The sequence below is a fragment of the Cebus imitator genome, unplaced genomic scaffold (genome assembly GCF_001604975.1).
Source record: "Cebus imitator isolate Cc_AM_T3 unplaced genomic scaffold, Cebus_imitator-1.0 Scaffold102, whole genome shotgun sequence".
Lineage (NCBI taxonomy): Eukaryota > Metazoa > Chordata > Mammalia > Primates > Cebidae > Cebus > Cebus imitator.
In genome coordinates, this window is record NW_016107417.1 from 6,220,888 (window position 1) to 6,235,236 (window position 14,349).

General features: G+C 37.1%; 1 protein-coding gene and 1 non-coding gene across 3 annotated transcripts in view; both read left to right on the forward strand.

Annotated features, from left to right (window-relative positions):
- The window catches only part of KPNA4 (karyopherin subunit alpha 4), a 66,435-nt gene that overhangs the window by 41,750 nt on the left and 10,336 nt on the right, over nt 1–14,349 (forward strand). For both annotated transcript variants that reach the window (XM_017537310.2, XM_037741664.1), the window contains 4 exons: nt 5,077–5,205; nt 6,471–6,575; nt 10,749–10,820; nt 12,530–12,692. In XM_017537310.2, the coding sequence (XP_017392799.1) occupies nt 5,077–5,205; nt 6,471–6,575; nt 10,749–10,820; nt 12,530–12,692 (469 nt within the window). The remainder of the gene's footprint in view (nt 1–5,076; nt 5,206–6,470; nt 6,576–10,748; nt 10,821–12,529; nt 12,693–14,349) is intronic.
- LOC119472505 lies at nt 5,425–5,755 on the forward strand. The gene has a single exon (XR_005201654.1).

The window sequence follows — 14,349 nt, forward strand, 5'->3', positions numbered from 1 at the left end:
GGTGGGATCACAGGCACACACCATCATGCCTAGCTAATTTTTTTCTATTTTTGATAGAGTCAGCGTTTTGCCATGTTGGCCAAGCTGTTGAACTCCTGGCCTCAAATGATCCACCCACCCCAGACTCCCAAAGTGCTGGGATGATAGGTGTGAACTACCATGCCCGGCCTGATTACTGATTTTTAATGTAGACCAGGGAAATTCATTATAGCAACATGCATGGCATCTGAAACAAGTATTGACAGGCATTTATCTTTCCGCCTCCTTTTTGTTCTTCCTCTTTGACTTCTCTACTTTTTTTTTTCCCCTTTTGCCAGCCATCCTTTTTTTATTCACCGGGCAACTTTAGTTAACTCTTAGCTTCATTGGTGCTGAAATAAAGGCACTGTACTGAAATGTACTGTTTAGGGGCTTTCTAAATTGTTCCTTTTCAGTTATTTAAATTTATTTTTTATTGTTTAAATTATCACATAATATTTATCCCAAAGAACTTGCATCTAGAAAGAGCCAAAAACAGAGTGAGAAAAGTTCTCAGAGATATAAGCAGTAGCTGTCAAGCTACAGTGCTAATGGGGGAGATGCAGCAAGCTCCCCCTACCTTTTTGAGGTAAATAGTATATTTTAATCTGCTGATGGCTTAGAATCTGTAAAATACAATAATCACATAAGAAAAATTGTCAACCTGTAGCCTAAGTCATTATGCCTGAACATCAAAATCAACTGTGTGGAGCTTAAAGAATATGTTTTTAATTTCTCTTGCTCAACTCCTGGAGATTCTGTTTCATTTGAGATTTTTCTTAGAAACTTGAGCTTTAAAACACTCTTCAGGTGATACCGATACATAGATTAGAGACCCTAGCTCCTTAAAATCAAAGCATTTTAAAGGAAGAACATGTAGCTAAAATCAGAAAGAATTAATACAATAATTTGGCCAGGCACAGTGGCTCACACCTATAATCCTAGCACTTTGGGAGGCCAAGGTGGGCGGATCACGAGGTCAGGATATCAAGACCGTCCTGACCAGTATGGTAAAACCCTATCTCTACTGAAGAAAAAAAAATTAGCCAGGCTTGGTGGCATACACCTGTAGTCCCAGCTACTTGGGAGGCTGAGGCAGGGGAACCGCTTGAACCAGGGAGGCAGAGATTGCAGGGAGCCGAGATTGCGCCACTGTGCTCCATCCAGCCTGGCAACAGAGCAAGACTCCACCTCAAAAAAAAAGGAATGAATATAATAACTTGTCAAATAAGGGCATTTATGACTTATCTTAAATATTCTTGCCATATGTTTATTCTTAAGTTTATTTTGTGTGGTACTTATGTCTTGGTACAGATTTTGGTTTGTATTTTGTTCTTGTTTTTCCCGAATGTATCTTCAGTTTTCGTGCTGAACTTCGTTAAGAATATAGGGCTTGGAATTTACCTTTAGCCTGTGCTCAAGGAAATTCTCTACTCTACCTGATACCTTACAGGGATTTTCTTAACACCTTTCAGCTTTCATGCCATAATTTCGTAAAATAAAATAGTGTAATGGAACCCCATGTAGCTTTTTTCTTTGTACCTCTACTCACTCCCCCCAAATTATTTTGATACAAATTCCAGATATCATTTTACGCAGCTTGCATCTCTAAAATTTAAGCCTATTTTTTACATAACCGCAATACCATTAGTACACTTTTTAAAACCTTTGTTTTAAATATTCAATTGATATCTGGATTTTATTTACTGCTTCATTATTTTTTCACAATTTTACCAAGTCAGTATCTAGACAAAGACCACACATTGCACCTGCTTACTATGTATTTTAAGCCTCTGTTACTATGCAACTTTCTTCTCCTTTTTCTTTCCTCTTTTCAATTGATTTGTTAAAGAAGCCGGGTTACTACAAAACATTTTTGGAAGACATTAAAGAAGACCTAAATAAATGGTAAAACAGTTCATGTTCATGGATTGTCTAATACTGTTAGGATGACCAACAGAGTTTGAGGACTTCTCATTTTCAAAATACTGCAGAGCTATAGTAAATAAAATTTTACGATACTGCCATAAATATAGACATACAGATCCATGAAATAGAATCAAGAGTTCAGAAATAAACCTATACAATTTTCTTTTCTTTACTTTTTATGAGACAGTCTTGCTCTGTCACCCATGCTGGAGTGTGGGTGTAGTGGTGTTATCTCGGCTCATTACAACCTCCGCCTCCCAGGTTCAAGAAATTCTCCTGCCTCAGCCTCTCAAGTAGCTGGGATTACAGGTGCCTGCCACCATGTCCTGCTAATATTTTGTATTTTTAGTAGAGATGGGGTTTCACTATGTTGGCCAGGCTGGTCTCGAATTCCTGACCTCAGGTGATCCACCCGCCTTGGCCTCTCAAAGTGCTGGGATTACAGGCATGAGCCACCACACCCAGCCAGTTGATTTTCAATAAGGATGCCAAGCCAATTCATTCGGGAAAGAAAAACCTTTTCAACAAATGAGCAAGAACGACTGGATATCCACAAGTAAAATAATGAAGTTGGACCCTTACCTCATACTATATGCAAAAACTCAGAATGGATCAGACACCTACATGTAAAATCTAAAAAAATGTAAACTTGTTAGAAGAAGATACAGGCATAAATTTTTATGACCCTAGATTGGACAGTAGTTTCTAAGATGTGATACCACGAGCAACCAAAGAAAAAGAATTGATAAATCAGGCTTCACAAAAATTAAAAACTTGTGCTTCAAAGAACACCATCAAGAAAGTGAAAAGACAATCCATAGAGCAGAAGAGAATAGGTATTGGCAAATTAGGTATCAGCAAAGGGACTTACATCTAAACTATTTAATATGCAAAGAACTGTTACAACTTGAAAATAGACAACTCCGTTTTTAAATGGGCAAAATATTTGAATAAACAGGTTTCTAAAGATAATAAGCACATGAAAAGAAGCTCAACAACATTAGTCACTAAGGAAATGCAAATTAAAGCCACAGAGATACTACTACACACCCACCAGGATGGCTGTAGTTAGGAAGACAATAACAAACTTTTGGTGAGGGTGTGAGAAATTGGAATTCTTACATACTGCTGGTGAGAATATAAAATGGTACAGTTGCTTTGAAACAGTTTGGCAGTGCCTGAAAAAGTTAAACATAAGGTTACAATGTGAACTGGCAATTAATTACTCTCAGGTACATACACAAGAGAAATGAAAATGCATATCCACACAAAAATTTGTACACAAACATTCACAGCAGCATTATTTATAATAGCCAAAAAATGAAAACAATCTAAATGTCTCTCAGCTAATGAATGGTTAAATAAAATATGATATGTTCACAAAGTGAAATATTATTTGGTCATGAAAAGGAACAAACTACTGATGCATGATGTAACATGAACTTTGACAACATTATGCAAAATGAAAGAAGCTAGACACAAAAGACAAAATACGGTTAATTTTGTTAATATGAAGTGTCCAAGATAGCCAAAATCTTACACACATAGTGTCTTCCAGGGACCTAGGGATGAAGGCAGCGTGGGAGTGACCACTAATGGACACAGTTGTTCTTTTTGTGGTGATCAAAGTGATCACTAGATTACTAGATACTAGTAATAGTTACACAATTCTGAATATACTGAGAACTACTGAATTGTACACTTTGAAATGGTAAATTTTATATTAATTATATCTCAATTTTTTCAAAAACCTGGATCATTCGTCCTGTAGAAAGGAAAATCAGAGTAGTAAAATAAGTTTTACTTAAGAGAAAATGACCTCATGCAACCACAGAAAAATATTGATAATTCAAATTCATACCATATTGAAATCTCATGTTAGGTGTCTGCTTTCCTTCAGAAAGGCACTGTTTTTTTTGTCTATTTGTTTTTGACGGGGTCCTACTCTGTTGTCTAGGCTGGAGTGCAGTGATGTGATCACAGCTCACTTCAGCCTGGACCTCCCAGGCTCAAGCAACCCTCCCACCTCAGTCTCCCAAGTAGCTAGGACTACAGGCTCCTGCCACCACTTGGCTAATTTTTTGTAGAGACACGGTTTTGTCGTGTTGCCCAGGCTGGTGTCAAACTCCTGGGCTTAAGTGTTCCACTCACCTCAGCCCTCCAGAGTGCTGGAATTACAGGCATGAGCCACTGCACCTAGCTGTTTTTATTTTTTCAACACTAAATCTGAAGTTCTGTCTTATTTTTTTATGGCACCGTCTAAAATTATCCTTCTTAATTGTTTATTGACTCTCTTATCTTACAATAATACAGGCTCTGTAAGAGCTGGAACATGTGTCTGTCTTCACATCTCTGTTGCTGCATCAGTGCCTGACACTAAGTACTCAAAAAGAATAGGTTTGCTGGAGCTGGGTGCAGTGGCTCACGCCTGTAATCCCAGTACTTTGGGAGGCCAAGGCAGCCAGATCACCTAAAGTCAGGAGTTTGAGACTAGCCTGGCCAGCATAGCAAAACCCATTTCTATTAAAAATAAAAGAATTAGCCAGGCATAGTGGCATGCACCTATAATCCCAGCTCCTCAGGAAGCTGAGGCAGGAGAATCATTTGAATCCAGGAGATGGAGGTTGCAGTGAGGCAAGATCGAGCCACTGTTCTCCAGCCTAGGTGACAGAGTGACACTCTGTCTCAAAAAAGAATAGGTTTGTTGGAAGAAAGAATGAGTGAATGAATACATTTATCTTTTACAAGGTGCTAACATACCTTTTAATAAGGAGTATTTCGGCTAGGCTTAATGGTTCATGCCTATAATCCCAGCGCTTTGGGAGGCCGAGGCGGACAGAGCGCTTGAGCCTAGGAGTTCAAGACCAGCCCTGGGCAACTTGGTGAAACTCTGTCTCTACAAAAAATACAAAAATTAACCGAGCAGGGTCATGCACTGCTATAGTCCCAGCTACTCTGGAGGCTAGGGTGAGAGGATCACTTGAGCCTGAGAGGCAGAGGTACAGTGAGCTGAGATTGCGCCACTGGACTCCACCCTAGGTGACAGAGCAAGACCCTGTGTCAAAAAAAAAAAATATATATATATATATATGTATTTCACATAGAACATCATCTCATTGTGCATTTCAGACTGCTGCACTTAGAGCTGTGGGCAACATTGTTACTGGAACTGATGAGCAAACACAAGTAGTTTTGAACTGTGATGCTCTTTCACACTTCCCAGCACTCCTGACACATCCCAAAGAGAAAATTAATAAAGTAAGTACTATTAAATACTACTTAACAAATAGCATTTAAAATGTCAGTAGTTTTTATTTGTAAAATTAGAGTCTTAGAAGTTTATGTAATATTGCATCGTAATACAAAATGTCATTTAGACATCAAAAGAAAATAAAAATTTTACTCTTTATAACAGGCATTAATAAATGATTTTTTCGTATATAAAACCAGTTATAAAAAGTGCTATTTTGGCTCTCTTGGAAATGATGAAATAGAGATAATTGGGTGTTGAATGTTGTATGACTGGAAATTTTTAATATATATATTAAGTAATTCTTCTAAGTTTAGTATTTTATAGGTACTTATTATGAGTGTGTGTATGCATGTGTGTGTGCTTGTGGTGGCTATGGAAAGGGGGCACTGACTGGTGATGCTGATATTGGAGTGCATCTGAGGCTGTTGTAGAAATAGCATGGGTTGTTGATTACAACATTGCCGATGATTATAACCCAAGAACAGCTCACCTAACTAGCCCGGCACCCTAAAATCTCTAACAGGTTCATTAAAGTGGTCCTGTGATCTGATCCAAAAGAGCCTAGTATACGTTAGCTAATACTAATATTTTTGAGAGTAAAACTTATTAGTTATATGTGATTATAACATTTAAGGCTACCGTTATCTTGTCAAAAGTAGCACCACTTTGATGTAAAGGGCAAAATAAAAAGATGATTGATTAGGCCAATAAAGCAATCAGACATCTGGTTTCACTTTTCCTTTAGAGAAATGGTACAGTGAGTGACTATTACAAATGTGTATACTAAAACAATGCACTATTTTGTTTTTTTATGTCTCCTTTATTGTGGATAATTGATATTTATCTACTTTGGCTAAGATTCTTCATGTGAATAGAATAGAGAATAAAGTACTTTATGTGAGGGAAGGGCACTGAATCTTATTTACAGCTGTTTAGGATTTGTATTTGTATTATGCTCATCAATTTATTATTTCATATTTGCTCGTTCAAATTTGTTCAGCCAAGTTTGTTTTGAGTTACACTGTTTGGGAGCATTACTTTCAAGAATTCTTTAGAAGAGTTAGTTCATTGTGACTTGAATTAGGTCCATTAGCTATTTGTCCAAAGAAAATATGGAAAGGGGTGTAAAGAAATTGGGATTTCTAAGATTTTTATCATGGAGCTCGTTTTACAATAAAATCATTGGGACAGTGTAGTGAATGCTTTTTTTCTTAGTTCAGTTGCAGATTTTATTTTTTAATGAGAAATATTAAAAGGGTCTTCTTTACAGGAAGCAGTGTGGTTCCTCTCTAACATCACTGCAGGAAATCAGCAGCAGGTACAGGCAGTAATTGATGCCAATCTTGTACCAATGATAATACACCTTTTGGATAAGGTAAGAAAATCATGTTGTGTGTATTATATATCTGATATAAGGGGGAGGGGATTTAAATCTAAGACGTGAATTTATACTTTTCTGTTTAATTAGAAGCTATACAGTGGCATGAATACAGTAAGGTAATATTAATATTACAACTTTCGAACCTAGCAGTTTTTATATATAAGAAACTTTTTTTGCGGGGGGGAGGGGGGCAGCAAATCCCAGCCCTTTCTCAGTATCATTCTCCTGACAAAATTGCCATTTTCCTGGGCCATACTAAAATTTCATATTGTTACTGCTGATAATAAATGCTTACATAGTATTCTAAGCACTTTATGTACATTACCTCGTTTAATGAGATTAAGCCTATAAGGTTAAATATTATCCCCACTTGATATATGAAGAAACCCTGGTATAGACAAATAAATTGTCCAGAATCAAAAAGCAAATAAGTGTGCTATTAATTTTATGCCACATCATCTCTCAAGCTCATATTAGCATTTGGGAAAAACAGTTAATCACAATTACAGCATGAGGCTGGGTGCAATGGCTCATGCCTATAATCCCAGCAGTCAGGGAGGCCAAAGCGGGAGGATCACTTGAGTCCAGGAGTTCAAGACCGGCCCGGGCAACACAGGGGGACTCTATCTCTACAAAAAGTTTTTTTTTAAAAAAAGAAATTAGGCAGGTGTGGTAGAATGCATCTGTGGTTCCAGCTACTCAGGAGGCTACAGTGGGAGGCTCATTTGAACTCGGGAGGTTGAGGCCGTGGTGAACCATGGTCATGCCACTGCATTCCAGCCTGGGTGATGGAGCAAGACCTTGTCTCAAAACAAAGAAAGTAGAAGAAACAGTCACAGCATGCGAGTTCTGAACACTGAGAGTAATTAACGAGAAGATAAATCTGTTTCTTTGTGTTTCCTGTAAATCCAGTTCAGTTTTTTAGGCAAGAATATGTCATGCACAACTCTATTTCCTAGTGGTTTCACATGAGGAGATACACACTATCTGTCTTACATGTAGTGATTGATGAGTGATCTCAGGTTTTATCAGCCTATACCAACTGATGGTTATAAAGTTATCCATTTATCTTTCACCTACGGTGTTTAGGTAGCCATTGATGATCATTTTTGGAATCCCTTGTTTTACTAGGAATTGCAAAATAGTGACTTTTTAATTCTGTCATAGTTTATGAATTGGCCATGATTCTTTAGGGAAGAACTTGTCTTTTTTTTTTTTTTCAGACAGTCTCACTGTCACCCAGGCTGGAGTGCAGTGGCGTGATCTCAGCTCAATGCAATCTCCACCTCCCGGGTTTAGGCGATTACCATGCCTCAGCCTCTCAGGTAGCTGGGACTACAGGTTCACGCCACCATACGTTGGCTAATTTTTGTATTTTTAGTAGAGACAAGATTCCACCATGTTGGCCAGTCTGGTCTCCAACCCCTAACCTCAAGTGATCCACCTACCTCAGCCTCCCAAAGTGCTTGGATTACAGGTGTGAGCTGTCCACGCCCAGCCAAGAACATTTTTTTAATCAGCTATTGTTTATTAATACTTTGAAATATAGTTCATTTAGGAAAGGGAAGATAAATGTTTGGTTCTTTGTCCTTATCAGTCATTTTTTAGAATGACATATTCCCTAATAACCTTGAAAGCAGACCAGAGTAGATTTTTTTTTTAGTGTCATTTGGAAATTATGAAATTTTAAAATATATTTTGCAAGCTTTAATTCATTTCAGTTGTTACTCTTTTTGACACGCTGTCTGTCCCTGACCAACAGGAACGTCTTAGAGTTGGTGACTGTATCTTTTACGTCACTAATAGTTTTTGAGAACTACACCTTTTGGATATGACATGATTCCCAGGCCTGTCTTACATGTTTTCTGATCTAGAACTAGAATTAACTATTTTTCTGTGGTATCTTGATTTTGTTTTGTAGAGAATGGTATTTAAGAATCATAGTTCAGATATAAAGATAATCATTGTTAAAGTGTTGTCATTTTTTTCTAGGCCTGAGTAAACAAAAGTGATAGGCATTGTTGTAGAAAGTGAAAGATGATGAGTTCAAGAACATGAGAGTTCATAAAAAATGAATCATGAATGAAAGGACACTATCAAATATTGGATATTTAAGATAACAGGGTTTTTTCTTTTTATTCCTCTGATTTTATGTTTACATCTTTTTTATGCTGAAAATCTTCCTAAAAACATTATTTACTTTCCTTATATATTGATATGTATAGATTTGTGGATATATATCAATATACATTATTTTTGAGTACATCATTGTGACACATATCCTAAAGACCAAAAAAACTCTCCGACTTTTCAGCATAAAAGAGATGCAAATATATACATATTTTGATATACATATATCAAAATAAAGTCATATTGCCCCTGATAACATGACTACTGAATGTACTTTTAAGATTTCTTTGCTTTTTTTGTCTTTAGAATATATTTCATTGTAATGTACTTAAAAATAATGTCACTCCCTTAGTAGTATATAAGAGCTTCCTTATTCCTTTTTTACTTATTCCTTGTTTTTCTTATTCCTTTCATAGCTGCATAGTACTGCATTGTACGGATGCACTACAATGTTTTAAGTTAATCTATTATTGATGACATTTGAGATGTCTTCAGTGTTTTGTTGTTAAATCGTTCTTTAAAGAATAGCTTGTGGCCTAGTGCAGAGGTTCACACCTGTAATCCCAGCATTTTGGGAGACTGAGGTGGGGAGATGATTTGAGGTCAGTAGTTTAACACCAGCCTGGCCAACGTGGTGAAACCCTATCTGTACCAAAAAGTACAAAAATTAGTCAGGCATGGCAGTACATGCCTGTAGTCCCAGCTACTCAGGAGGCTGAGGTGGGAGAATCACTTGAACCCTGGAGGTGGAGGTTATAATGAGCCGAGATTGCACCACTGCACTCCAGCCTGGGCAACAGAGCAAGACCCTGTCTCAAAAAAATAATAGCTTGTAAGTTTTTTTGATGTCTTTGCCCAATTATATTTGGGATTACTGGATCTACAGAAAAACATATATGTAAATTTTTCTATTATAGGGCAGATTCCACCCTATAAGAATTATACCATTTTATACTCCTACCGGCCTCACACACAAATATTTAGATTTTCTTATTCTGATAAATATGAGAGAAGATATCATGGATATTTTAATTTGCATTTATTTTATTTATATGGTTTTTTAGTACATTATAAGCATTTTTTCAGGTTGTCTTGATATTTAGTAGCTGCTTATTCAGTAGATTTACTATAACCAGAGAATTATGCTTATTGAGAATTTTAGTTGCTTTTTTTTTTTTGGCTGTTATGGTGCTGCTATAACAATATAAAGAAAGGGATTATTACTTTGCTTTGTATTATTTTCTGGGTAAATTCTCAAAAATGACATGAAGTTTATATATATATTAATTTTTAATGACAAATATATTTCTTTTGTATTTGATAGGCAATGTATAACATCTTTATCATGGTTTCATTAATGATGGGTAACACTTGTGTGTGTAAAAGCTTTGTGTTAAAAGAATTTGTTACTTTATTTGACTCTTTGTAGTGAAATTGTAGGGTTTTTTTCAGACAGATTCTCAAATTGTCACCCCAGCTGGAGTGCAGTGGCACGATCTTGGCTCACTGCAACCTCCTTCCCCCGAGATTTAAGGGATTCTCCTGCCTCAGCCTCCCAGGTAGCTGGGATTACAGGTGCCTGCCACCGCACCCAGCTAATTTTATATTTTTAGTAGAGATGGGGTTTCACCATGTTGGCCAGGTTGGTCTTCAACTCCTGACTTCGTGTCTACCCTCCTTGGCCTCCCCAAGTGCTGGAATTACAGGCATGAGCCACCCCGCCTGGCCAAAATTGTAGATTTTTTTAAATTTCTTTACTATTTTTATTTCATTTTATCATCAGCTTCATTTAATTTGATATTATTAAATAGTAATATCAATTCTGTTTCCAGGAGAGTTCACAGAAAGGAGTCTCCATGTATTTAGGGTAGATTGAGTATAGTTCAAAGAATTGTCTTAATAAGAAAAAATGATGTATACAGAAAGGCTAAAAGGAGACCTTGGGAAATAAGCAGTTGAAAAATCATCACAGCAAACATTTTTTCCAGTTTACTCTATGTTGCAGTTTTTATAACCTTTTGCTTTGCTTTTTTACAGGGGGATTTTGGCACTCAGAAAGAAGCCGCTTGGGCCATAAGTAACTTAACAATTAGTGGAAGGAAAGATCAAGTAAGTTGAGCTTTTTAACATTTATTTCTCAAAACTGGTAAAATAAAAGTACAGATAATTTTGATTTAGACTTGAGTAAGTTATAATTTAAAATAATAGCAACAATTTGGGAGGCCAGGGCTGGAGGATCACTTGAGGCCAGGAGTTCGTGACTGGCCCGGGCAATACGGTGAGACCCCATCTCTATTAAAAAAATAAAATAAAATAATAGCAAGATAACAGGTACTAACTTTTATGTAACAGGTATGTAACTTTTTTGCATAGAAGTATCACCTTGACTTTCTTTAGTCATCCTTCCTAGAAGAGAAGTGTTCTTTTTCTGATTTGTTGGCCTACAAGAATTTTTTAATCCATGGTAAAATTGAGGTCCCTATAGTCAGGAGTTTTTCGTTTTGTTTTTTTAACAGTATTAGGAATGAACAGACTTCTTAAGTTAACATGGAGGAAAGAAATTGCATCACAGATTCTCCTGACAAATGAACAACAACAAAAATAAGTAAAAAGGGACCAGGCACAGTGGCTCACACCTGTAGTCCCAGCACTTTGGGAGGCCGAATTCGGCAGATCATGAAATCAGGAGATAGAGACCATCCTGGCCAATGTGGTGAAATCTCATCTCAGCTGAAAATACAAAAATTAGCTGGGTGTGGTGGCATGCACCTGTAGTCCCAGCCAGTCGGGAGGCTGAGGCAGGAGAATCACTTGAAACTGGCAGGCGGAGGTTGCTGTCAGCCAAGATGGCGCCATTGCACTCCAGCCTGGCGACAGAGCGACACTCCATCTCAAAAAAAAAAAAAGTAAAAAGACAGCAACAATAACAAATTCATCAGCAACAAACCAAACAAGGAATTAAACTCAACCAGATGGCTAGGACTTAGGAACTAGGGTGAGGAATGTGAGATGCCTAGGAAAGAGGCACCCACTCTCAGGTCGTGCAGGTGACAAAGCTTAACCTTGTACCAACTGGCAAAGGAAAACTAGTTTTAAAGAGCTTAGATCTGTTTCAGAGTAGGTTAAAAGAACAAATTTAGAGCTGAAGAGGAATAAATCGATAACTGTAACAAAAAAGCCTAAATACAGAGCAGAATAGAAAATATAATGCATGGAAATAACTAATGAAATACTGAAATCATTGGAAAATATTATGAAATCAATAGAATAGTGTTGAGAGCCACCGGATGCTGTCACACTGAACCATTGGAGTTTTTTGAAGCTAGCATCCAGGCTGGGTGCAGTGGCTCATGCATGTAATCCTAGCATCTTGGGAGGCCAAGGCAGGAGGCTCTCTTGAGCTCAGGAGTTAAAGACCAGTCCTGGGCAACATAGTGAGACCTGGACTCTATATATTAAATAAATAAATATAGCATACAGCCTCCATTAACAGCCTCCTTAATTGATTTCATAATTTCTTACTCTTAAAGGGAAAAAGATATTTGAAGGAAGTATTTCTTATGGCAAAGAAATGTTTAATAAGCAGTTGAGTGATTCCTTCATTTTCATTTTACATCATTTTTTTCTTAGTTCAGGAAAAAAGATACTAAATTTAATAGAAAAGGAGGTTAGATTAATAATATAGACACACTTAACATGAGAGAGATGAGGTCATATTTCTGTACTCGAAATTTCAAAATCAAAATTATTTCAGTGAGATAACATGGCACACACAGTTTACCTATACTGCATTATTTTATGTTGTTTTTATTCTTCAGGTGGCTTACCTTATCCAGCAAAATGTTATCCCACCTTTTTGCAACTTGCTGACTGTAAAAGATGCACAAGTTGTGCAAGTAGTACTCGATGGACTAAGTAATATATTAAAAATGGCTGAAGATGAGGCAGAAACCATAGGCAATCTTATAGAAGAATGTGGAGGTAAGTTTATTATAAGCTTTTATTCCACATTTTAATGTTCTCTGAAATTTTTACTTGCTGAGTAATATAGCATATCTGTATTTTTCTATCTTAGTTATTCAAGTAACAGAATAAAGTAAATATTATATTCTATATGTGCAGTCCTGTTGAGCCTCTTGCATATGCTTAGGTTACTGAATTGCTGCCATATGTTGAACAGGCACTGTGATAAGTTATTGGGAAGACAGTGGTAAACAAGACATAGTCATTGCCCTCAAGACATGTAGTCTAGTCTTGATAAATATGAATTGATTTAATGTGCTAATTACCCTAATAGAAATGTACAACAAAATGGGATGCCTAATCCATTCTTGAAGAAGCAGGAAGTGCACCTGAGCTGGATTTTGAGAGATGAATAAGGATTAATAAAGTAAAAAGGGATGAGAGGTGTTCCAGGCAGAGATAACACCATGAGCAAAGTCTGAGGTGAGAAATAGTGTTCAGCAAATTATAACTAGTTCCGTGTTGCTGAATCACACAGTATAGGGTAGAAACTACCAAGAGACAAAACTGGAGAAGTAACCACCCTCCTGTGAAGGCTTTTTTTTTTTAGACAGTCTTACTCTGTCACCCAGGCTAGAGTGCAATGGCATGATTTCATCTCACTGCAACCTCTGCCTCCCTTCTTCTGCCTCAGCCTCCTGAGCAGCTGGGTCTACAGGCTTGTATCACCACGTCCAGCTAATTTTTGTGTTTTTAGTAGAGATAGGGTTTCACCATGTTGGTCAGGCTGGTCTTGAACTCCTGACCTCAAGTGATCTGCCCACCTCGGCCTCCCAGAGTGCTGGGATTAACAGGCGTGAGCCACCACACCTGACATCCTGTGAAGTCTTAACAGGCTTTATGGAACAGCAGATGCTTTATTCTTTAGGGCAGTAGTTTCCAAATAAGACCATGTACCAGAGCCTCCTGGAAGGTAAACAATGCGTCTTAGTTGAGTTAATGTATAGAGAGAACATGAAAGTTTCAAATGTGGCTGTGGAACAGATGTAAATGTTATCTAGATAAGTGTATATCAGATACACTTATTTGTTGAAAAGTGAATGAAAAGAGAGGTAACTGGAACAGTAGGAGAACCTATAACTTCAAATAAGTGAGAATGTTGAGAGGCTTCAAAATTAATGTAATAAGAAATAGGTATATTTAAAGTTACTAAAGTGACTGATAGAACAACAACAATAAAAAAAAAATCCATAGCTTTCGAGTAAGGAACAAGAGATGGGGAAATAGTGTTACAGAACTAATTAGGGATGAAGTAACAGAAAAAATAACAGTAGGCATACTTAATTATTTTTACTACTTGATTTTTTTAACTGGTAAAGATTTTAATTACTAAAATATCTTCATACATTCAAATAAAAATACTAAGCTCTTGAACATTACCCACCTCACTAGAGGTAAGACCTAGGAATCCCCAGTGGATTGTGCCATAGGATGTGACAAGCCATTGGTGAGATTCATCTAGGGAATGGGTATGTTCAGATGGAACATGGATATCTTGGGAATGAAGCCTTTGGAGACAGGAGACAGAAAGAGACCAGTTAAGAAAGTATATATGGCCAGGCTGACTGGCTCACGCCTGTAATCCCCAGCACTTTGGGAAGCTGAGGTAGGAAGA